Raw genomic sequence first — 26,125 nt, forward strand, 5'->3', positions numbered from 1 at the left:
TTAGGATTACAGGCGTGAGCCATGGCGCCCAGCCCAGAAACGTTATTTAAGGGCAGGCAAACACTTTCAATATTATGGTGGCTCCAAAATAGACTTCTTTACTAGGAAGTATTTTCACTTTTTAAAAATCTTCAAAAAAGAGGCTGCATGTGGTAGTAGCTCATGTCTGTAATCCTAGCATTTTTGAGAGGCTGAGGCAGGAGGATTGCTTGAATTCAGAAGTTCATTATCAGCCTGGGCAACATAGTGAGACCCCATCTCTAAAAAAAAAAAACCAAAGTAAAAATTAGCCAGGCTCAGTGGTGTGTGCGTGTAGTCCCAGCACCTCAGGAGGCTAAGGCAGGGGGATCGCTTAGGCCCAGAGGTTTGAGGCTGCAGTGACCCATGATTGTGCCACTGTACTCTAGCCGGGGTGACAGAGTGAATAAGACTCTAGCTCAAAAAAAAAAAAAGGGCATTGTTAATGCTTAGATGAAAATGGCAGTGTGTTACCACAGATTCTTAGTTATAGCCTAAGTGACAAAAACTCAGGCATATAAGCAGAAGAACATCCTAGACCACATTTATTGTATACTGAATATTTTAGATTTTCTCTAATCTGTAGTTCACTGAAGGTAATGAAGTCCTATAACTATCACTCACTAAAGCTGGCTTTTAGAGATAAAGGGACTGTCAGGGTATCATGGAAATAGATTCCAATTTTTTCTGTAATTCTAGAGATATATCCTTTGCATGTGACACGAGTATTTGTTTCAAACACTTGACTATAGATATACGTTAGCAATGTGTGAAAGTTCTAGTTGTTCCACATCCTTTGCCAATATTTAGCATGATCACTTTTTATTTTTAACATGCTAGTTGGTGTGTAGTAATATCTCTTTGGGATTTTAATTTGGATTTCTCTGGTAACTAATTATTTCTTGAGCATTTTTTTTTCCCTGAGACAGAGTCTTGCTCTGGCTCTGTCACCCAAGCTGGAGTGCAGTGGTGTGATCATAGCTTACTGTAAGCTTGAACTCCTGGACTCAAGTGATTCTCCCACCTCAGCTTCCTGAGTAACTAGGACTATAGGTGCATGCCACCATATTTGGCTAATTTTTAAAATGTTTTTGTAGAGACAAGATCTCACTACATTGCCCAGCCTGGTCTCAAACTCCAGGGCTCAAGCGATTCTCCCTCCTTGGCCTTCCAAAGTGCTGGGATTACAGGTATAAGCCACCATGCCCAGCCAATCTTAAACATCTTTTCAAGTGCTTATTTAATATTCACATCTTCTTTGCTAAAGTATCTGTTCAAATCTTTTGCCCACTTTTTTAATCATCAGGTTGCTTTTGTCTTCTTATCGATTTATAAGAGCTATTTACAGGTTTCTGGGTACAAATTCTTAATTAGATAAATAGTTCTCAAATATTTTCTCTCGGTCTAGCTTACCTTTCATCCTCATAGCAAGCTCTTCTGAAGAGCAAAATTATTTCAATTAAGTCCAATTTACTATTTTTTCTTTAGTTATTCATGCTTTTTGTGTCCTTAGAAACCTTTGCCTACCCCCAAGTTGTGAGAATTTTCTGCTTTTGTCCACGTTTTATATTTTTCACTGTTTACATTTAAGTCTATGAACTATTTCAAGTTAGTTTTTGTATACTGTATAAAGGTTTGGATTCATATTTTGCATATAGATATCCACTTTTTCTAGCATTATTTGTTGAAAATATCTTTTCCTCCACAGAATGACAATGGCATCTTTGTAGACAATCAACAATGATATATGTATGAGTCTATTTCTGGGCTCTCACTTTTATTTCCTTAATAGGTAAGTCTACAAGGCCGGGTGTGGTGGCTCATGTCTGTAATCCCAGCACTTTGGGAGGCCAAGGTGGGAGGATCACCTGAGATCAGGAGTTCAAGACCAGCCTGGCCAACATGGTGAAACCCCATCTCTACTAAAAATACAAAAATTATCCAGGCATGGTGGCGGGTGCTTGTAATCCCAACTACTCGGGAGGCTGAGACAGAAGAATCACTTGAAACCGGGAGGTGGACGTTGCACTGAGTCGAGACCATACCATTGCACTCCAGCCTGGGCAACAAGAGTGAAATTCTGTCACCAAAAAAAAAAAAAAAAAAGAATCTGTAAGTCTATACCTACACCAATGCCACGCTTTCTTGATTTCTGTATAAGTACTAAAATCAGGCAACATAGTCCTACGGTTTTATCCTTTTTTCCCCAAAAGTTTCAATTATCCTAGGCCCTTTGTATTCCATGTAAGTTAGAATCAGAAATATCTGCTGGGATTTTGCTTGAGAATTCCATGAATCTAGAGATGAATTTGAAAGTGACATTCTTACAATGTTGAGTCTTATAATCCAGAGTATTATATATATCATCAATTTATTTTCTTTTAATTTCTGTTGTGTGTGTATGTGTGTGTGTGTGTGTGTGTGTGTGTGTGTGTTACAGGATCTCCCTGTTGCCCAGGCTGGAGTGCAATAGCAGAATCATAACTCACTGCAGCCTTGACCTCCCAGGCTCAAGCAATCCTCTCAAGTAGCTGAGACTATAGGTGTGAATCATTACACCTGGCTAGTTTTTAAATTTTTGTAGCTACAGGGTCTTTCTATGTTGCCCAGGCTGGTCTTGAACTCCTAGATTCAAGTGGTCCTCCTGCCTCGGCCTCCCAAAGTGCTGGATTATAGGCATGAGTCACTACACCTAGCCTCTTATCTTTTTTCCAGTCTCAAGGGGAAAACATTAAGTCTTTCGCCATTAAGTGTGCTACTTGTAGTATTTTGTAGAGGTCCTGTCACATTAAGGAAGTTTCCTTCTGTTCCTAGTTTACCATGAGTTTACAGATGTATGTTGAATTATGTCAAATGCTTTTCCTGCATCTATTGAAATTATCATATTGTTCTTCTTTTCTAGACTGTACATATGATGAATTTTCTAATGTTAAACCTATCTTGCATTCCTGGGATACATGCCACTTGGTCATAATGTATTCTTTTCCATATGCTGAATTAGATTTGTTAATATTTTCTAATGCTAAATTAGATTTGTTAATTTTTTTTTAAGGATTTTTACATCTATGTTCTAGAGCTATTAGCCAACAGTTTCTCGTAATGTTGTTTCTGGGTTCTGACGTCAGTGTAATGCTGGCCTTACACGTTGGGAAGTGTTTATCCCACTTCTATTTCCTGGAATAATTTATGTGAAATTATTGGTTTGTTTCCTGAAATGTTTGGCAGAATTCGCCAAAGAAACCATTAAGGCCTGGAATTTCCTAAGCTAAGGTTTTGTTTTGCGTCTTTGCATTGTTTTTTGTTTGTTTGTTTGTTTGTTGTTTTTTAAGAGGTGGGTCCTTGCTATGTTGCCCAGGCTGCAGTGACTATTCTCAGGTATGATAATAGCAGACTATACCCTTGAACTTCCAGGCTCAAGTGATCCTCCCACCTCAGTCTCCCAACAGCTGGGACTACAGGCATGCGCAACCATGCCCAGGCTTGTGTTAAGCTTTTAAACTACAAATTTGACTTCTTTAACAGATATAGGAGTATTCAGGTTACTAGTTCTTCTTGGGTGAGCTTTGTTTGGTAGTTTGTATCTTTCAAAGAGTTTGTCCAACTCATCTAAGTTGTAAAATGTCATGACATAAAGCTGTTTCTACTATTCTTTCATTACTCTTAATATCTATTAAGATCTATAGTGAAGTTATCACTCCTGGCACAGGTAATCTGAGCTTTCTCTCGTTACTTTGTAATCAGTCTGGCTAGAGGATCACTGTTATTGATCTTTTCAAAGAATTAGCTCATGTTTCAATTATTTTTCTCCATTCGGTGCTTTTCTCTATTTCACGATTTCTAATCTTCTCATTATTTCCTTTGTTATGCTTATTTTAACTTGCTTGGTTTGCTAATTTCTTAGGTAGAAGCTAATACGATTATTTATTTATTTATTTATTTATTTTTGAGACAGAATCTCTCTCTGTTGCTCAGTCTGGAGTGCAGTGGTATGATCTTGGCTCACTGCAACCTCTGCCTCCCAAGTTCAAGCGATTCTCCTGCCTCAGCCACCCGAGTAGCCGGGATTACATGTGCACACCACCACACCGGGCTAATTTTTTTGTATTTTTAGTAGAGACAAAGTTTCATCATGTTGGCCAGGCTGGTCTGGAACTCCTGACCTCAAGTGATTCCCCCACCTCAGACTCCCAAAGTGCTGGGATTACAGGTGTGAGCCACCACACCCAGTCAGAAGCTAGTATAATTGACTTGAGACCTTTCTTTTCTTATACAAGCCTTAATACTATAAATTTCCCTCTCAACACTGTTTTGCAGCATCACACAGATTTCTTTTAATTTTTTTTTTTTTTTGAGATGGAGTCTCACTCTGTCACCCAGGCTGGAGTGCAGTGGCGTGATCTCAGCTCACTGCAATCTCTACCTCCTAGGTTCAAGAGATTCTCCTGCCTCCACCTCCTGAGTAGCTGGGATTACAGGCACCCATCTAATTTTTGTATTTTCAGTGGAGACAAGGTTTCACATGTTGGTCAGACCAACATGTGGTCTCAAACTCCTGACCTCAAGTGATCCACCCGCCTCAGCCTCCCAAAGTGCTGGGATTACAGGTGTGAGCCACTGCATCTGGCTTTTTTTTTTTTTTTTTTTTTTTTTTGAGCCAGAGTATCATTCTGCTGTTGCCCAGGATGGAGTGCAATGGTGCGATTGTGGCTCACTGCAACTTCCGTCTCCTGGGCTCACGCGATTCTCCTGCCTCAGCCTCCCAAGCAGCTTGGATTATAGGTGTCTGCCACCAGCCCAGCTAATTGTTGCCACCATGCCCAGCTAATTTCTGTATTTTTAGTAGAGATAGGGTTTCACCATGTTGGTCAGGCTGGTCTCGAACTCCTGACCTCAAGTGATCTGCCTGCCTCAGCCTTCCAAAGTGCTGGGATTACAGGCGTGAGCCACCATGGCCGGCCTAATGTTGTATTTTCATTATTATTCAGTTAGAAACATTTTATAATTTTCCTTATGATTTATACATTGACTCATGGATTTTAGTACAAGTTGTTTAATTACCAGATATTTGGGGCTTTTCTAGATGTTTTGTTTTTATTCATTTCTAATTTAATTACCTTGTGATCAGAGAACACACTCTATGGGTATTTAGTCTTGCTATTTGGTTTTTCCGTTTTATGAGAGTATCTGGGGAGATTTAAAAAATGATGCTGCTATGACCATCTTCCCAATATCCTCCTAAAAATATCCACTTTTAAGATTTTCTTATCTTTAAGAGCCTAAATACATCCAAAATAACCCAAATTACAAGAACTCAATTGATTCAATAATAAATTCAATAGTTTTTATAATGCTTTGAAATGTTTCTTCAACTATGACCTAGAAAATAATGAATACTTACTGTTATTTGCAAGAGTGAGTCCAATAAATGAGCAAATAGGGCGAATTATCTCAGGTTTCATGAAATTTTTTAGCCATTCATTAGCATGTGGAAAAAGTGAACAGCAAAACATTTGATTCTCATCTGAAAGAAGACAAAGTCAATCATGATTTAATATGACAATTGGAAAACATCAGTTTTCATTTGTTTTTATCTTTATTTTTATATTTAAACATTACAGATAGTTACCATTTTGAGGATTGTTGACACAGACACACAGAGTACTACACACTGAAGACCACAACTGATAACTCTGGAAAACATTTTTATCTGACAAATCCAACTCATATTTTGAAATAACTGTCCTATTAGGTTAAAAAGAAAAGAAAGTAAATTAATACAAATGTGTTAAGGTCCTAAGTAATTAATAATTAACAAAAAGAAATTTGTATTTGTTTACCTGAATAACCGTGACAGAACTGTAATACAACCTGTTTCTCTCACAAGTGTTTGTCCAGTCCCTTAAAAAAATAGCCATATAAAAATATGAGTTTTATTTACAAATAGTCTTGCAGAAATGAATAACAGTTAAGTTTTATTTTAATAAATAAATAACTTTTAAACAACTTTAAAGTATTACAAAGTATAACATAGAATTACTGTGGATAAAAATCTGTAATCAAGATTATTATGAAAAATATGTCACTACTGCTTAGAGACTAATTGCATTCAAATTTCCTCTAAAAATTACAAAACTCTTACTTTGCATCATGGTTCTGTGTTACAGTATCAAGATAAGTTCCAAAATGGAAAAATAAATAAATTCAACGTTTTCTAGTTTTTCCAAAATAAAACAAAATCTAGAAACATTTTTTTTAAAGTGCACACCTGGCAAGAAGCGACTCCTCAGGCCTCTCTGGCAAGAGGCTTAGCTGAATTGCCTGAGCCTGCTCAGACTAGCATTGTGCCTGGGTCTGTGACCCTCCCCATGGAAACAATAACAGCAGAGGACTAGAGGGGTGAGGGACCAGCCACTGCTAGCAGAAGAAGGTAAGGCTTGACTCCTCCGCTTCAAAGGATACAACCTGATGCCTAGCTTCCCTGAGGCTGCCCCACCCCCACCCAACACACTGGGGGTTTGGGCCTTGAGCTCTACAACCACCTAGACGTCCCCCTCTATTGATGCCCATACCATTTCCCCTCTAGCAGGAAAGGTGGCATGAGAGAGTCTGCTGGTACTGAATATGGTTGTTGTGCTGGGACCTGGGTGACATAGGAAAGGGGCTACACCGCCTTGGCCTCCCCAAGTGCTGGGGTTACAGATGTGACCCACCGTGCCTACCTAGAAGCATTTCTTTTTTTTGAGACAGGGTCTCACTCTGTCACTCAGGTTGGAGTGCAGTGGCTTGATCACAGCTCACTGTAGCCTCAACCTCCAGAGCTCACTCAATTCTCCCACCTTAGCCTCCCAAGTAGCTGGTAGTACAGGTGTGCGCCACCACACCCAGTTAATTTTTCTTTTTCTTTTCTTTTTTAATTTCTTTGTAGAGACAAGGTCTCACTGTGTTACCCAGGCTGGTTTCAAACTCCTGGGCTTAAGGTATCCTCCCACCTTGGCCTCCCAAAATGCTGGGATTACAGGGATGATCTACCACACCTGGCCTAGAAACATTTTAAATGCTTACAGAATTTCTAACAATTTGAAGAATTAAAATTTTAAAAAGTTAAAAAATAACTGAGCAGTAAGTATACGGGAACATATTATCTTTGCAACTTTTCTGTAAATCTAAAATTATTCCAAAATAAAAACCATCACTGGTTTATACTGTAAACACTGTAACTAAACGGTCAATTCAGCAGAAAATCAACAAAACTAATTCATTAAATGCCTCTCTTTTTCTCTTTAAACCTGTTACCTTTCAATGCTAAGCACTATAAATTACTTTATTATTTCTTTTTTTTTTTTTTTTTTGAGACGGAGTCTCACGCTGTTGCCCAGGCTGGAGTGCAGTGGCGCGATCTCGGCTCACTGCAAGCTCCGCCTCCCGGGTTCCCGCCATTCTCCTGCCTCAGCCTCCTGAGTAGCTGGGACTACAGGCGCCCGCCACCGCGCCCGGCTAATTTTTTGTATTTTTAGTAGAGACGGGGTTTCACTGTGGTCTCGATCTCCTGACCTTGTGATCCGCCCGCCTCGGCCTCCCAAAGTGCTGGGATTACAGGCTTGAGCCACCGCGCCCGGCCTACTTTATTATTTCTTAAAATTAATAAGTATTGAATTATTAAATACATGCTAATAATCCACCTTTCTTTAAACTAGTATTTCTCAGAGGTGAGGTTAAAAAAGGACACTGGGGCCGGGCGCGGTGGCTCAAGCCTGTAATCCCAGCACTTTGGGAGGCCGAGACGGGCGGATCACGAGGTCAGGAGATCCAGACCATCCTGGCTAACACGGTGAAACCCCGTCTCTACTAAAAATACAAAAAACTAGCCGGGCGAGGTGGCGGGCGCCTGTAGTCCCAGCTACTCGGGAGGCTGAGGCAGGAGAATGGCGTTAACCCAGGAGGCGGAGCTTGCAGTGAGCTGAGATCCGGCCACTGCACTCCAGCCTGGGCGGCAGAGCGAGACTCCGTCTCAAAAAAAAAAAAAAAAAGACACTGGGCCAGGAGCAGTGGCTCACACCTGTAATCCCAGCACTATTTGAAACCAGTCTGGCCAACATGGTGAAACCCCTGTCTCTACTAAAAAATCCAAAAATTAGCTGGGCATGATAGCATGTGCCTGTAATCCCAGCTACTCAGTAGGCTGAGGCAGAAGAATCACTTGAACCAGGTGGCGGAGGTTGTAGTGAGCCGAGATCATGCCACTGCACTCCAGCCTGCGTGCCACAGCGAGACTCTGTTTCCAAAAAAAAAAAAAAGATATAAGAACTCAAATAAAAAATTAATAATGGCTGTTCCAATTGATTAACGTTTTCAAATATTCATAAGAGAATGTACTTACTATTATTTGAAACCAGAACCAAAATAACATAAACAGACATTCTTTTCAAATTTATGTTTGAATCATTAGATAAGAACCAAGTTAAGTCTTCAAATAACTCTGAAGTACACAAAGTCTGCTGACAGTAAACTGAAATATAAAATATAATTTTAATTTCAATGCATTGTCACAAACATGCTTTAAAATATGCTGAACAAAATAAAAAATTACCTAACTGGGGATGGTTCTTAACCAAATCTCATGTAATTGATATTTATTAGTCATACAACAAAATTTCTGACAAACTGATATGTGCTTACTCAATTAGCAGACCAAAGCAGCAGTATATTAATCAAAAGTACTTAATCTAGGCTCCAAAACACATACTGAAATCCCCTAGAATTTACAATAAAAAACTTATCTGAATAAAAAATTAAATAAAATTTAGCAAAAAAAAAAAAACAAAACACACTTTAAAGGATGCGTAACAAAACATAGCAAGAAAAGCAATTCAAGAAAATTCAGAAACCTGCTTTAGAAAACAGAGGGACAAACAAAATTTGAGATATGTTTTGAGACTTTCCTAGAAATAAAAATCATTTCAAGAATCATACTATCTGATAGTTTTTGTGTGTATGTCCTAATGCAATAGGCAGAATTTTACAAAAATAATATAGACATAAAGATACAATCAACATTTTATCCAGTTCCTAGAACCAGCTATTAGGCCCTATCTCAAAGGCAAGGACTAAGCCAGGCACAGAAAGACAAACATATTCTCACTTATTTGTGGGATCTAAAAATCAAAACAATTGAACTCATGGAGATAGATGATTATCAGAGGCTGGGAAGGGTAGTGGAAGGTGGTGGGTATGGTACCAAAAAAAAAAAAAAAAAATGAAGAAAGAATGACTAAGACTTACTATTTGATAGCATAACAAAGTAACCATAGTCAATAATAATTTAACTGTACACTTTAAAATAACTAAACAGTATAATTGGATTGTTTGTGTAACACAATGAATAAATGCTTGAGTGGATGGAAACCTCATTCTCCACGATGTGATTACGCACTGCATGTCGGTATCAAAACATCTCATGTACCCTATAAATATATACACCTATTATATAGACACAAACATTAAATTTAAAAAAAAAAATTCAAGGACTATATCTTACTTATCCCTGTATCCCCAATGCCTTGCACAAAGATTGCTTCCTAAAAGATTTTTTTTTTTTTTTTTTTTTTTTTTTTTTGGTGACAGGGTCTTACTCTGTGGTCTGTCGCCCAGGTTAGAGTACAGTGGCATAATCTTGGCTCACTGCCACCTCCACCTCCCAGGCTCAAGTAATCTCTCACCTCGGCCTCCCAAGTAGTTGGGACCACAGGTGCATACTACCATGCCCGGCTGATTATTTGTATTTTTGGTAGAGATGGGGTATCACCATGTTGCCCAGGCTGGTCTCAAACTCCTGAGGTCAAGTGATCCACCTGCCTCAGCCTCCCAAAGTGCTGGGATTATAGGTATGAGCCACCATGCGCCTGGCTGATGAAGAAATATTTAATAAATAAAAATATCAGAATATAAAGTTGGTCTGACAAACCAATGGTTTATATTCAACCTCATTTTAGATGCCCTGCAGAAAAGTGTTCTTGCCAACATGAATTTCTATACCCACACATTACATGGCTGTGGGTTATCTTCATCCTTTGATCTGGAAAGATGAAACAGAAAGGAAAGGACAGGGAAAAGGGAAGGGAAGGAAAAAAGGGAGGGGAGGGGAAGGAGAAAGGGGAAAGGAGGGGCGGAGAAGGAGAGGAGGGAGGGGAAGGGAAAAGAGAGAAAGAGAAAGAGAAAGAAGAAAGAAAGAAAAGAAAAGAAAGGAAAGAATAGAAAGGAAAGGAAAGGGAAGGGAAGAAAAGAAAGGAAAGAAAGAAAAGAAAGAAAAGAAAGGGAAGGAAGGAAGGAAAGAGGAAGCAAGGGAGAGGGGAGGGAGGCTGGATAAAAATTATTCAAACGTGTAAAAAAAAGAAAAGAAATTAACTAAAAAATTAGTTTTGAGTATACTGTTAAAATATAACACAATGCTTAAAGTATAATGAAATAAAGTTTTATATTTTACCATTTTTTTCTGCAATAGCTCCTAATGTATATAAGGCTGCTTCTTTTACCATGCTATGTTCACTTGACTTTGCAAGATTTTTTACAAACATCAAACCACCAATTTCCCGAAAATAAACACTTGCATTACCTGTAGGATATGCAGAAAAAAACAAAATAGAAATGATATTTATTTTCAATATCCTTTCAGGGATAAAATAAATCACATGAAAACAGTAACATGATATGTAGAATAAATGAATGGAAGATAAAGAACTATGCTTATTTGATATATCATAGTACTAAAGAACTAGAATCACAGATAAAAATTCACTATTATATCTTACTGTTTTGTTGACAAATTGAATGAATAGTGACCAAAGCTTCCTTTTGTGAAAAAGCATTGTCCATTTGATACTTTAGACACTCCAATAATAAGTTCAGGTCAGTCTTCATTTCTAAAGAACAACAATGTCATTATTTTAAACCAAAAAGTTTATTTCAAAAACTAACCATTAAAATTTCACTTACTAAATACATATCTTTGGAATGGTCAACTTTTAAAGTAATAGGCATGTATTACTTTTATAATCCAACAACCATGTATTTTCTTAAAGATGTTCTTTTTTTTTTTTTGAGACGGAGTCTCACTCTGTCGCCCAGGCTGGAGTGCAGTGGCGCGATCTCCATTCACTGCAAGCTCCACCTCCCGGGTTCACACCATTCTCCTGCCTCAGCCTCCGGTGTAGCTGGGACTACAGGCGCCGACCACCGCGCCCGGCTAATTTTTTGTATTTTTAGTAGAGACGGGGTTCCACTGTGTTAGCCAGGATGGTCTCGATCTCCTGACCTCGTGATCCGCCCGTCTCGGCCTCCCAGAGTGTTGGGATTACAGGCGTGAGCCACCGCGCCCGGCCTAAAGATGTTCTTTAAATAAAAGAACTTAAAATGAACTTCTTATAGTTCTTTGAGTTTCCCTTTTTATAAATATAGGAATAGAAATTCATAATATTATTCTTTTTAAGTAAAGCTACACTGGTTTAAATATCTGTCATTTAGAAAAAAGTGGATAAAAATGAAAATACAACATATGAGAATTTGTGGGATGCTATGAAAGCAGTATTTAGGATGAAAGGTCTCAGATCAACGACGTCAGCTACCACCTTAGGAAATTAGAAAAAGAACAAATTAAACCCAATATAAGTACAAGAAAGGAAATTATAAAGATGTAAGCTGAAACCAGTGAAACAGAAAACAAATACAGAGGAAGTTCTTTGAGAAGCGCAACAAAACTGATAAACTTCTAGCCAGATGAATTAGGAAAAAAGGAGTAAAGACACAAATTACCAATATTAGAAATGAGAGAGATGGCATTACCACATTCCACAGATATTCAGAAGATATTAAGGGATTACTATGTACAATTTCACACCTATGGATTCAACAACTTAGGTGAAATTACATCACCAAAACTCACCCGAGAAGAAAAAGACAACTTGAATAGTCTTATGTCTATGAAAGAAGTTGAATTAAGAGTTAAAAACTTTTCCACAAAGAAAACTCTGGGTTCAGATGATTTCATTTGCAAATTCTACCAAACATTTAAGGAAGGAATAATATAAATTCTACTCAAATTTTTTCAAAAGTTTAAGAGAAGGAATACTTCCCAACTTATTCTATGAGGCTAGTATTGCCTTTATACCAAAACAGAAGCCATTAGCAAGAAAACTACAGACCAGTTTCCCTCATGAACATACATGCAAAAAGTCTAAACAATTTTAGCAAATTGAATCCAACAATATATTAAAATAAAAAGACATCACGATTAAGTGGGTTTATCCCAGAAATACAAGATTGATTTATGATTTGAAAAAAATCAATGTAACAAAACAGGAAAACCTTTGGTCATCTCAATGGATGTAAAAACAGCATCTGATAAAATCCCACATGCATTCCTGATTAAAGAAAAATATTCCGCAAATTTGGAATAGAAAGGAACTTCCTCAACCTGGCAAAGTGCATCTACAGTTGAAAACCCTACAGCAAACATCATACTTAACAGGAAAGACTGAATATATTCTCTCTAAAACCAGGTATAAGACAAAGATGTTTGCTCGTATCACCACTCCTATGTAACATTGTCCCAAAGAGTCTAGCCAGTGCCGTCAGGTAAGAAAAAAGAAATAAAAGGCACTCAAATTGGCAAAGAAGTACTTGAATTTGCATACAACATGATCTTCCACATAATTTGATGGAATCTACAGAAAGCTACTAGAATAAGTGAACTAAGTTTTCCAGATAACTCTTTAATACATAAAAACAGATTATACAGTCAAATGTTGCTTAATGATGGGGATACATTCTGAGAAAAGCACCATTAGGTGATTTCATCATTGTATTAACATCATAGACTTTACTTACACAAACCTAGATGGTAAAGCTTATTACACATCTAGGTTGTATGGTATAGCTATTGCTCCTAGACTATAAACCTACGCAGCATGTTACTGTATTGAATAATATAGTCAATTGTAATACAATGGCAAATTTTTGTATATCTAAACATAGAAAAGCTATAATACAGATTTTTTTAAAAGGTATATCCAGAAGCTGCTCTGGGTGCATCAGCAAGTGGCGAGTGAAAGTGAAGGCCTAGGACATTATTGTACACTACTGTAGACTTCATAAACACCGTAAATTTAGACTACTCAATTTATTTTTAAAATATCTTCAATAATAAAATAAACTTAGCTTATTGTAACTTCACCACACCCAGCTAATTTTTTTTTTACAGAGATGGGGGTCTCACTATGTTGCCCAGGCTGGTCTCAAACTCCTGGCCTCAAGCAATCCTCCCATCTTGGCCTCCCAAACCACTGGAATTATTTATAGGTGTGAGTCATCATGCCTGGCCTATCTTTATCTTTTAAAAAAACTTTATTAAAACTAAGACACAACACACACATTAGCATAGGCCTACACAGAGTCAAGATCATCAATATGACTGTCCTTCACCTCCACATCTTGTCCCACTGGAAAGTCTTCAGGGCAATAACACACACGGAACTGCCATCTCTTATAACAATCCCTTCTTCTGGGATACCTCCTGAAGGACCTGCCTGAGGCTGTTTTACAAAATTTTTGTTTATAAGTAGAAGCAGTGTATTCTAAAACAACAATAAATAGTGTAGTAAATACATAAACCAGTAACAGAGTCATTATCAGGTATTATGTACTACACATAACTGGATTTGCTATAGTTTTATACAACTGGCAGTATGGTAGGTTTGTTTACACCAGCATCACTGCAAACATGTGAGTAACGTGTTGCGCTTACTATATTACAATGTCACTACATGACAGGAATTTTTCAGTTCCATTATAATCTTATAAGACCACTGTCCTATATGAGGTCTGTTGTTGACTGAAACATCATTATGCAGCACATGACTGTATTTCTATATACTAGCAATAAACAAATGGAAATTGAAATTTTAAAAACCACCCCATTTACAATATAGCATTGAAATACTTAGGAATAAATTGACAACAGAGGTGAGACATACACCAAAAACTAAAAACTACTGCTGAGAGAAATTAAAGACGACCAAAATAAACGCCATTATATGCCATGTTCATGAGTCAAAAGACTAAATATTGTTAAGATGTAAATTCTTCCCAAATTGGTCTATACAATCAATGTAATCCCAGCAGGCTGTGTTTGTGTGTGTGTGTAAATTGACAAGCTGATGTCAAAATTCATATGGAAATGCAAAACCCTTACCATAGCCAGACAACACTGAAAGAGAAGTATAAAGCCAAAGGGCTAACTCTACCATATTTCAAGACTTTAAAAACCTACAGTAGGCCAGGCACAGTGGCTCACGTCTGTAATTCCAGCACTTTGGGAGGCTGAGGCAGGCAGATCACTTGAGGTCAGGAATTTGAGACCAGCCTGGCCAACACAGTGAAACCCCATTTCTACTAAAAAATACAAAAATTAGCTAGTTATGGTGGCACGTGCCTATAATCCCAGCTATTCGGGAGGCTGAGGCAGGAGAATCGCTTGAACCTGGGAGGTGGAGGTTGCAGTGAGCCAAGATCGCACTGCTGCACTCCCTCCACTCTGGGCAAACAGAGCGATATGCTATCTAAAAACAAACAAACAAACAAAAACCCTACAGTAATAAAACGAGTGTGGCACTGCCATCAGCATAGACAAAAAGATCAATGAAACAGGACAGTATCTACACAAACCCATGAGTTTTTACAAAGTCATTGCTAACAAATAGTGTTGGAACAACTGAATATCCATACTCAAAACAACAGCAACAACAACTCTTGAATTCATACTTCGAAACACATACAAAAATCAACTCAAAATGGAATGCAATCTAAATGTAAAATCCAAAACTATGAATTTTTTTTAAATTTTGTTTTTGAGAGGGAGTCTTGCTCTGTCGCCCAAGCTGGAATGTAGTGGCGCGATCTCATCTCACTGTAACCTCCACCTCCTGGGTTCAAGAGATTCTCCTGTCTCAGTCTGCCGAGACTGTGCCTGGCCAACTATGAAACTTTTAAAAGAAAACATGGGAGAAAATCTTTGTAACCTTGGGTTAAGCAAAGATTTCCTAGATATTACAATAATAGCAAAACTCACAAAATAATAATGAACTAGGCTTCATAAAATTAAAAACGTCATTGTTTTAATAGTGTCTTCTAAAGCGCAGCAAAGACAAGCCACAAACTGGAAAATCTTTGCAAAGAACATATCTGATAAAGAACATGTAGCCGGCCGGGCGCGGTGGCTCAAGCCTGTAATCCCAGCACTTTGGGAGGCCGAGACGGGCGGATCACGAGGTCAGGAGATCGAGACCATCCTGGCTAACACGGTGAAACCCCGTCTCTACTAAAAAATACAAAAAACTAGCCGGGCGAGGTGGCAGGCGCCTGTAGTCCCAGCTACTTGGGAGGCTGTGGCAGGAGAATGGCGTAAACCCGGGAGGCGGAGCTTGCAGTGAGCTGAGATCCGGCCACTGCACTCCAGCCCGGGCGACAGAGCGAGACTCCGTCTCAAAAAAAAAAAAAAAAAGAACATGTAGCCATCTAGTGTACATTCTGTATGTCAATTAAAAAACAAACAAAAAGAACATGGGGCCAGGCACGATGGGTCACATCTGTAATCCCAGCACTTTGGGAGGATGAGGCAGTAGTATCTCTTGAGGCTAAAAGTTTGAAACCAGCCTGGACAACAATGTGAGATCTATCTATGCAAAAAAAAAAAAAAAAAAATTTAAATTAGCCTGGCGTGGTGGTATGTGCCTGTAGTCCCATCTACTCAGGAAGCTGAGGTAGAAGACTGCTTGAGGTCAGGAGCAGTGGCTCATGCCTGTAATCCCAGTATTTTGGGAGGCCGAGGTGGGCAGATCACCTGAGTCACGAGTTTGAGATCAGCCTGGCCAACATGGTAAAACCCCATCTCTACTAAAAATATAAAAATTAGCTGAGTGGGGTGGTGGGCGCCTATAATCCCCCGTGCTTGGGAGGCTGAGGCAGAAGAACTACTTAAACCTGGGAGGCAGAGGTTGCAGTGAGCTGAGATCGGGCCACTGCACTCCAGGGTGGGCAACAAGAGTGAGACTCTGTCTCAACAACAACAAAAAAGTACTGCTTGAGCCAGGAGTTGGAGTCTGCAATGAGCTATGATTGTGCCACTGTACTTTAACCTGGGTGACAAAGTGAGACACTGTCTCAAAAAAAACAACATATATCTAGAAAATATAAAGAACTATGAAAGCTCAGCAACAGAAAAACCAACAACCAGATAAAACAGCAAAAGATGTGAACACACTTTAACAAAAAAGATAAATAGATGGCAAATAAGAACATGAAAATATTCTCAATATCATTAGTCATTAGGGAAATGCAAATTAAAACCACAAGGAGATGCCATTACACACTCACTGAACGACTAAAATTTATGACTGATCATTTCATATGTTAGCAAGGATGTGAAGGAAGTGGAACTCTCATATACTGCTGGTGAATATGTAAAATGGTACAAAGATTTTGACAGACAGATCAGCAGTTTCATAAACTGTTAACGTATACCTACATTTGATTCAGCCATTCCACTCCTAAGTATTTACCCTAAAAAGGGGAGATATATGTCCATACAAATGTTCACAGCACCATTATATGTAATAGCTAAGAAGTGTAAGCAATCAAAATGCCCATCAGCAGACGAATGGATAAGCAAATCATGGTATAAATATACAATGGAATACTTAGCAATAAAAAAAGAATTATAGATGCATGCAACAACACGGATGAATCTCAAAATAATTATGCTGAGTGAAAGAGGCCACATAAAATAGAATTCATACTGTATGATTCTATGTACAGAAAAAATGCAAATAGTGTATAGTAACAGAAGGCAGATTAGTGAGTGCTTGGGGAAAAAAGGCTCTAGGAAAGCACAGAAGGTAGGGATTACAAAGGAGCAGGAGGATACATGCACTATCTTGATTTTGCTGATGGCTGCACGGCTACATACCTATACCAAGCTTTATCAAAATGTAAACATTTTGTTTATAACTAAACAGCAAACAATAGACAACTATTTTCCTATAAAGTTCTTTAGTATAGTCTTAAAAACAATTTCTTTTCTTGATTTTAAGGATTTAAGTCAAATGGCATATAGATTTTGAAATAATGCTTGAAGTACATTTAGAGTAGTAGGCTGGGCGCAGTGGCTCACACCTATAATCCCAGCGCTTTGGGAGGCCGAGGCGGGCAGATCACCTGAGGTCAGGAGTTCGAGACCAGCCTGGACAACATGCTGAAACCCCGTCTCTACTAAAAATACAAAAATTAGCTGGGCATGGTGGTGGGTGCCTGTAATCCCAGCTACTTAGGAGGCTGAGGCAGGAGAATCACTTGAACCTAGGAGGCAGAGGTTGCAGTGAGCCGAGATTGGGCCATTGCATTCCAGCCTGGGCAACAAGAGCAAGACTCTGTCTCAAAAAAAACAAAATGAAAAAAAGTTAGAGTTCTGAAAGATATAGGATGAAGGGTGGATATAATATAGAGGAGCACACTAAGAGAAATTAAGATGTATCATCAATCAATATAGTACTTTGTCTCACTCTTTGTTTTGTGGGTTTTTTTTTTTTTTTTTTTTTTGAGATGGAGTCCCGCTTTCTTGCCCAGGCTGGAGTGCAGTGGAGCAATCTCGGCTCACCGCAACCACCACCTCCTAGGTTCAAGTGATTCTCCTGCCTCAGCTTCCCAAATAGCTGGGATTACAGGTGCCCACCACCATGCCCGGCTAATTTTCTGTATTTTTAGGAGAGATGGGATTTCACCATGTTGGCCAGGCTGGTCTCAAACTCCTGACCTCACATGATCCACCTGCTTCGGCCTCCCAAAATGCTGGGATTACAGGCGTGAGCCACTGCACCCGGCCTGGGTTTTTTTCGTTTTTTTTTTTTGAGATGGAGTCTCACTCTGTCACCCAAGCTGGAGTGCAGTGGCACAATCTTGGCTCACTGCAACCTCTGCCTCCCTGGTTCAAGCAATTCTCCCACCTCAGCCTCCCAAGTAGCTGGGATTAGAGGTGCGCACCACAACGCCCAGCTAATTTTTTTGTATTTTAGTAGAGACAGGGTTTCACCATGTTGTCCAGGGTGGTTTCGAACTCCTGAGCTCAGGCAATCCACCTGCCTTGGCCTCCCAAAGCATTGGGATTACAGGCATGAGCTACCGCGCCCGGCCATAGTCTCACTCTTGAAAGAAATTCAAATGTCAATTTGTTTCAATGAAATAATTCATGACAAAATTTGTTAGTGAAAATCATAGTACAAAGGTAATCACTAAGATGTTTTTAGCAATAGCAAATATTTATTTATCATTTTGTACACTAACAGACACCATAAGAAGGTAAGTTTGACTCTATGGATACCAATAAGCCACATCAACAACATGCCGAAGAAAATTTTTGATGGAGCGTAATGATTTTCAGTTCTAGGCACAATGCAGGCAGGATACAAAAGACTTTTATTTTCTTTTGAGACAGGGTCGCACTCTATTGCTCAAGTGAGTGAAGTGGTGCAATCACAGGGCACTGCAGCCTCAACCTCCTGGGCTCAACGGATCCTCCCACCTCAGCCTCCTGAGTAGCCAGGAATACAAAATTAACCACGCCTGGCTAATTTTTGTATTTTTTTAATAAACGGGGTTTTGCCATGTTGCCCAGGCTGGTTTCGAACTCATGAGCTCAAGCCATCCTCCCGCCTCGGCCTCCCGAAGTGCGGGGATTACAAGCGTGAGCCACCATGCCTGGTCTGCAAGAAACTTCTTTACGTACTCCTCCATTCCCTTCTGTACGCCTTTCTCATACTTTGATATCTCCTATCATAATCCTTCCCTTCCCAGCCAAAGCATCTCCTGACATCATAACTATCATATTTCACCTTGGTTTTTATCTTCTCTAGGCAAAATCACCTAGTTCCTTCAGTAACTACTGAATAAAATAAACAAGCAAATACTGAAGGGAATACAAAAAACACAAGCAATCAAAGAAAATTTGATAAACTGGACTTAAAATTGTAAACCTTTATACCTCGAAAGACACTATCGAGAACACAGAACAACAGCCCAGTCTAGAAAAAAATATCTGAAAATCTGTTATCCAAATAAATAGGGGGCTTGTGTTCAGAACAGATAAAGAATTCTTAAAACGTAATACTAAAATCACAATCTAAAGTGTGGAATGGATTTAAATAGACATCTGTCCAAGGAAGACAGATTGCCAATAAGTATATGAAAAGATGCTCAAGATTCACTGGTCATTAGGCAAATGCAAATCAAAACCACAATTGGATACCACTTCACCCTGTTGCTAAATAATTGACTGATGGGAGCTGATAGATAAATACTCTCACCCCTTGGCTGGGATGACTCTCAGGGACATGACTCTAAACTGGCTCCCAGAGTTTCCCAGTGGGCTTAAGCTCCAGTTATCCATAATAATAACTTATTTGATAACATATTCTCTGTCTTCTTTCTCCTGTCTCATTTCCCCACTTTCCAGCTAGTGTTTCCTGGGATCACTTTCTGAAAAAAGGTACTTGCACTCAAATCTTTATCTCACAGTCTACTTCTGGGAGCAACCTGAAGACTTAAAATGGAAGAGAGTGAGATGTGGGACTGAGGTTGGAGGTTTTATAAATGGTTTGAGAGGGGAATCACCAACAGTTATCTCCTCTCTCTCCAGTTTTCAACTTCTCCCTCTCCAGAATCTCCATTCCCTCTTCAGAAATTCTCCTGTCTTTTACAACACTTTCTTGACATTACAACTTTCCTCTAGCTACTGCCATATATCTTACTATTTATTTATTTATGAATGAATGAAAGGGTCTTGCTCTGTCACCAAGGCTTAAGTGCAGTGGTGCGATCATGGCTCATTGTAGCCTTGACCTCCCAGGCTCAAGTGATCCTCCCACCTCAGCCTCCCAAGTAGCTGGCACTACAAGTGTGTACCACCACACCCAGTTAATTTTTACTTGTTTTTGTAGAGATGAGGTCTCACTGTGTTGCCCAGTTTGGACTCAAACTCCTGGGCTCAAGTGATCCCCCACTTTGACCTCCCAAAGTGCTGGAATGATAGGAGTGAGCCACTACACCTGGCTGATCATATATTTTTAGTCAAGCTCTTAAAGAGTAAGCAATTCATACTGTGTCTTCAGATCTTAATTTTCCACTCAAATATAAACAGACTGCAATCTGGTTAAAATCTATTAAGTTTACCGTTAACATAACAAATCACATCCTAAATGCAAAATGCAGTGGAAAATTCAGTCCTCAGCTGTGACAGTTGACATTTTAGGCTCTTAAGCAACCTCTTTCTCATGAAGCATTCTCTTAAGGTTCTGATTTCAAAGATACCACATTCCTGACTCTCTTTTCACCTTTTTGAAATGTTTTTCTCAGACTTTTTTTAGGGGCTCTCTTCCTCAGCTAAAACCTTATATGACAGTGTGTATTAATGAACACTATTCTCCATCCTTTTCTCTCTGGTTAACCTCCTCCAGGCCCATGGATTCAGTTTCCATCTTTCTGGGAACAATTCTGAAATCCGTACCTTCAGGCATCCTTTGATGGTGGTCTTCTCAGGTTCCCATTATTCTTGTATACACTGACATTAAATCAACTATCACGTGAAATTCTAATTGTCAATATGTCTTTTCCCATTAGAATGTCAGTTTCCTGAAGCCAGAAATTATGTGACAGGCACAGAGTAGTGCTCAATATTTATGTAAATGGCTGAATGATTCTTTCATTTCCTGAATCCTGTCAAATAATCTACAGTATATCCTACCAATACAAAACTCATTGCAGATATATGATTCAATTTCTCACCTTGTGTTTTCTTTGTGTCTTCACTTTCCATGCTTGTCTATATTCTTTTTCCTTATATTTCGTCTATAAGATAAAGGTATTTTCTCAATTTAAATCAATGTTTGAGAATAGCAAAGATATAAGTACAAATGGGTGGGAAAAATTGTTTTCCTGAAGCCAAAAGACCAGGGAATTACAACTTTTAAAATAATAATTAAATTTAATTAACTTAGTTAATAAGTTGAATCTGCAACTTATTAGATGTGTGCTATCAAGCAGGTTGATTAAATTCTTTGAGGCTTTGTATCCTCAGCTGTAAAATAGAAATGATATTCCTATTTCACAGAGTTGTTACAATAATTACATTTAAAAACATAAACATATCTGGCATTTTTAAGCACTATATGCATTCAAGAAATTTTATTAAGCAAATGAATGGGTGACTGGATCTAACTGGACCTCTTAACTGGTCCCATTCCCTTCCTTTTTTTTTTTTTTTTTTTTTTTTTTTTGAGACAGCAGGGTCTCACTCTGACGCCCAGGCTGGAGTGCAGTGGCTTGATAACGACTTACTGCAGCCTTGACCTCCCAGGCTCAGGTGATCCTCCCACGTCAGCTTCCAGAGTAGCTGAAACTACAGGCACATGCCACCACACTTGGCTAATTTTGTAGAGATGGGGTTTCGCCATGTTGCCCAGGCTAGTCACAAACTCCTGGTCTCAAGCAATCCACACACCTCAGCCTCCCAAAGTGCTAAGTTTACAGGTGTGAGCTCCCACACCCAGCCCCCACTTTCTTATTTTCTTCATGGAAATCTTCATCTAATAGTTTCAGATTAGGGACCCCTCTTACCTATGAGAGGTTTACAAAACACACACACATACACTTTAGACTGGCCTTTCTCTTCACATGCTAAATACTAAATTAACAACCCATGTTTATTTTTGACATGGTATGGTGAGATGGGATCTCACTATGCTGCCCAGGCTGGTCTCCTGAACTCAAGCAATCCACCCACCTCAGTCTCTCAAAGTGCTAGGATTACACACTTGAGCCACCATGCCCAGCCTAGAACCATTTTTAAAATAACCAGCAACTCTGATATGACCTCTCACATACCCTACTTTAAAATGCTAAACTGATTAGTTAGAAAAAATGCCTCAGAGTCCAGTTAACTTCTTAGAGCAACAAATCAGGATTCATAGAACTCTAAAATTCTTATTTATTCCAACACTATGTTGTTAAAGAGAGATATCCAATTATCCATTTATAGAACAAGGCCTTGTCTCAAAAAGAAAAAAAAAAAAGAAAATTCTTAAGCACAAAGAAATGTTTAAAGAAATAACAAATGTAAAAATCTTTTATAAAGTACTATACAAATGTACAGGTATATTATTTTTGCCTTTTTTTTTTTTTTTTTTTAAGAGACAGGGTCTCAATCTGTCACCCAGGCTGTAGTGCAGTGGCATGATCTTGGCTCACTGCAGCTTCAAACTCCTAGGCTCAAGTGATCCTCCTGCCTCAGCATTCCGAGTAGGTGAGTCTACAGGCACACACCACCACACCCAGCTAATTTTTAAATATTTTTGTAGAGACAGGGGTTTTGCTGTGTTGCCCAGTCTCGTCTTGAATTCCTGGCTTCAAGAGATCCTCCCGTCTTGGCCTCCCAAAGTGCTGAGATTAGAGGCATGAGTCACCATGCCTGGCCCATTTTTTAACCTAAATATTACATTAAAATAGAAGTAGGTATGTTATAAGTCCACAAGATAGGATATTATTACAAGAATATTCACATTTACTAGAAATGTTCAATAGCAAAGAAAAATGCTTATGTTACAAAGTTAACCAAAAATAGCAAGACTCAATTTAATCTACAGTATGATCCAAAATAGAGGTAAACATAAAATAAGACTGGCTAGAAAGATGACATATTAACACTTGTCTTTAGCTGGTGGTTCTATGGGTTTTATCCCACCATTTTCTATTTTTCACAATTTTTATAATAATAACAGCTTTTAAAATTCAGTAAATGCCTATTGAAGGTAGGCTCTGTTCTTTACACCTTATGAATATTCTTTTTCGTCTCCACAATAACCTTATGAGGGAATTATAAGGATGAAGATACATGAGGAGAGGGCAAATAATTTGACTAACTTCAAATTGCTAGTAAGTGCCAGAGTTAAAATGGGAACCAAGAAAATTAGGCCAGGGCCTACACTCTTAACCACTCTTATACTGTCTCCTGTACATAAATACATATTGCTTTTCAACAAATGGGTTAAGATTTGGAAAAGATTACTAGATTTAAAAAAACGAACTCTTTAGAAAATGGAAAACTGTTATCATATATGGATGTTTTTGTTTCATGGACAACTTTAAGGACTATATCCTTAATTTTAATTATCCAATCTATTCTGCTTTTAATATAATTTTTAAGAGGGGTATGTATAATTTTTTTTTTTTTTCCAGACAGTCTCACTCTGTTGCCCAGGCTGGAGTGCAGTGGTGTGATCTCAGCTCACTGCAACCTCCACCTCCCAGGTTCAAGCAATTCTCCTGTCTCCGCCTCCCGAGTGGCTGGAATTGCTGGAATTACAGGCACGCACCACCATGCCCGGCTAATTTTTGTAATTTTAGTAGAGACAGGGTTTCCCGATGTTGGCCAGGCTGGTCTCGAACTCCTGACCTCAGGTGTTCCACCCGCCTCGGCCTCCGAAAGTGCTGGGGTTACAGGCTGAGCCATCGTGCCCGGCCTATGAGGGGTAATGTATAACTTTTAAACCTAAATGCTTTGAAATTAAAACTGACCACTCACACTCTTTTCTCCCTTTGTTTTTATACTTTCTTCTTATAAATGGTTACTTTGCACAAAAAGAGTTTGCCAAGTACTTGGTAGCATTAACACAAGTCATCTATTTACTTGAGAAGTGCTTACAAACACCCATAGCAAAGGAAAAGTTATAACTTTCAAGGGATTGATAATCACAAAATTATATTTAAAATTATAAACAAGTATATTCTCAAGAACAAAAGCATCTGCCATATAAAGCAGATTATGAAGTGCTTTTAGTAATTTAGTGAATATATGTACTGTCACAAACAAGATTTCAAAATTCTTTACTGTATTCTCACAGGAAAAAAAGGATTTTTTTCTGGATGACAGAACCTCTCCCACTTACACGTTTCACTCAGCCCACTCCCCAAAACAGTAAACTCAAATTCAAATTGCAGTAAGAAAAGTGGCTGAATATTACTCGTTTACTTGATTTACAAAATGTATACCAAAAGCTTTTGAGGGGCCGGGCGTGGTGGCTCGCGCCTGTAATCCCAGCACTTTGGGAGGCCGAGGTGGGCGGAAGACTTCAGGCCAGGAGTTGGAGACGTCTGGCCAACACTGTGAAACCCCATCTCTGCCAAGGAAAAGTACGAAAAGTAGCTGGGCGTGGTCACGCACCTGTAATCCCAGCTATTTAGGAGGCTGAAGTGGGAAGATCCCTTGAGCCCAGGAGATGAAGGTTACAGTGAGCCGACATCATGCCACTGCACTCCAACCTGGATGATGGAGGGAGACCCTGTCTCAAAATAAATAAATAAAGAGAAAGAATTTTTTTTTTTTGAGACAGAGTCTGGCTCTGTCGCCCAGGCTGGAGTGCAATGGCGCCATCTCGGCTCACTGCAACCTCCGCCTCCCGGGTTCAAGCGACTCTCCTGCCTCAGCCTCCCGAGTAGCTGGGATTACAGGCGACTGCCACCACGCCAGGCCAAGAAAGCTTTTTGAAATCGAAATATTATCCCAATATATCAGAAAGATAAATGGCATCTTTTTGTGTAAGGCTGGCAAAGCTGATAATCCCACCACTAAATTGTTGTCAGCTGATACCCAGCTTGCACTTATATACAGCGAAAATACCCTCTAAAGAAGACGCAAGAGAGAAACGGCAAATTTGTTTTCGATCGTTTAAACGGGTCAAGAGAACAGTCATTCAGGTCCCAGAAAACGTACTGTGGGTACCCGGAGTCAGCTGGCTCTGCAATATGATACCCCCGAGCCCAGAGCATAAATCCTCAAGGCCTCCTCCCGGGTTCCACAGGTAACAGACACGTAACCTTTCTAAGGCGGTGGCGCTCACCCCGCCCGGCTTCCTGCCCCTTCAGCCCGCGGCCGGCTCACCTACAGAGTTGGAGGAATTCCTTGTGCAGAGGTTAGGTGGCCCCTCCAGGCTCCTCTCTGACCGCGGCTCGCAAGTCCTGCGCGGGAGCAGGGCACTGGTGAGCGGCGCGGGCCGCTCGAGAGCCATCAGCCCCCTCAGCAGGCCCTCCCCGTTCAGGTGCTGTGGGACGTGCCGCCTGGCCCTGGCTCTGAGAAAAGACCTCAACGGTGGGTCCCACCCTCTCCACACATCAAAGTCACCAGGGGAGGCGCCTGGGGAGTCAGAAGTGAAATAGGGGCGAATACTGCCAGGCTCTACACGCCTCTAAATGGTTCGTGATAACTGTCTCTTCCCGCCAAAGGCTGTGGGGACTACAGCTGGGGCCTGGCACCTACTCATAAAGGCCCCGTTCCCCCAACTCGACTCTTCTCACGTGAGCTAAGAAGGGCCTGACGGGACGGTAAGACATCCTGGCCGGCCCAACCCGCCTTCCACAGGCGCCAACATACGGAGTTTCCAAGCGCAGTAAGGCAGGGCCCCAACACGCGGGAGCGAAGGCCGTGGCGTCTACCCTCAAGCGGGGGCTTCCTCCCTTTCTTCATCACCGCCCACCTGCCACGACGCTCGCTAGGGTTTCCCGCCCAGCAGTCCAGGCCCACGTCCGTGGGAGGGACTTCCGGCCGGCACGCCCACTGCCCCTGCACGGAGCCTTAACGCTTCCGCGGGTGCCCCAGATTGCCAAGGGGAATAGGGTGGCCGGTGTCCTGGATGCAAGATTTTTAAGAAAGCTACAATTTGAAAGAGAAATCTAAGCTTACCGCCCCCGGTTTTTAGGGTTTTTACCTCAGAGGAGCATTAGCCCCAAAATTAGGGGACTGTGCACGTGGTTGACGAGGCCTGGCTATGGGACAGTAAACGCGAGGCACGGGGCGGCGAAGCCCCACCTCCCTTCCACCTGGCATCTGTGCTGTGCACTGTGCGTTCTCCCTTTTGTTGGGCACCTCGCTAATGGTCACTGCAGCCCACAGAGGCAGCCAGGCCACCACCTCACCGGGGGACTTCCGGAGTTCGGTCCAGGCGGACTTATCTGCACCTGG

At 40.1% G+C, this 26,125-nt stretch overlaps 1 protein-coding gene across 29 annotated transcripts in view; it reads right to left on the reverse strand.

Annotated features, from left to right (window-relative positions):
* Positions 1-25,679, reverse strand: part of TERB1 (telomere repeat binding bouquet formation protein 1) — a 51,124-nt gene extending 25,445 nt beyond the window's left edge. For 8 of the 29 annotated variants that reach the window (XR_012428942.1, XR_012428943.1, XM_074027237.1 and 5 more), the window contains exons 1-7: positions 25,049-25,427; positions 10,824-10,934; positions 10,499-10,627; positions 8,396-8,524; positions 5,856-5,916; positions 5,645-5,760; positions 5,417-5,539 (exon numbers count right to left, since the gene is read on the reverse strand). Coding sequence is in view for 26 of the 29 variants with exons in the window: in XM_074027237.1 (XP_073883338.1) it covers positions 5,417-5,539; positions 5,645-5,760; positions 5,856-5,916; positions 8,396-8,524; positions 10,499-10,627; positions 10,824-10,934; positions 25,049-25,175 (796 nt within the window). In the remaining 3 variants the exon portion in view is untranslated. Of the gene's footprint in view, positions 1-5,416; positions 5,540-5,644; positions 5,761-5,855; positions 5,917-8,395; positions 8,525-10,498; positions 10,628-10,823; positions 10,935-20,898; positions 20,962-24,331; positions 24,450-25,048; positions 25,445-25,537 lie in introns of those variants that run through there. The other 21 variants (XR_012428944.1, XM_074027240.1, XM_074027232.1 and 18 more) reach the window with 14 other exon arrangements.
* Between the last annotated feature and the right edge of the window lie 446 nt (positions 25,680-26,125).

The sequence above is a fragment of the Macaca fascicularis genome, chromosome 20 (genome assembly GCF_037993035.2).
Source record: "Macaca fascicularis isolate 582-1 chromosome 20, T2T-MFA8v1.1".
In the NCBI taxonomy this organism is placed as follows: Eukaryota; Metazoa; Chordata; class Mammalia; order Primates; family Cercopithecidae; genus Macaca; species Macaca fascicularis.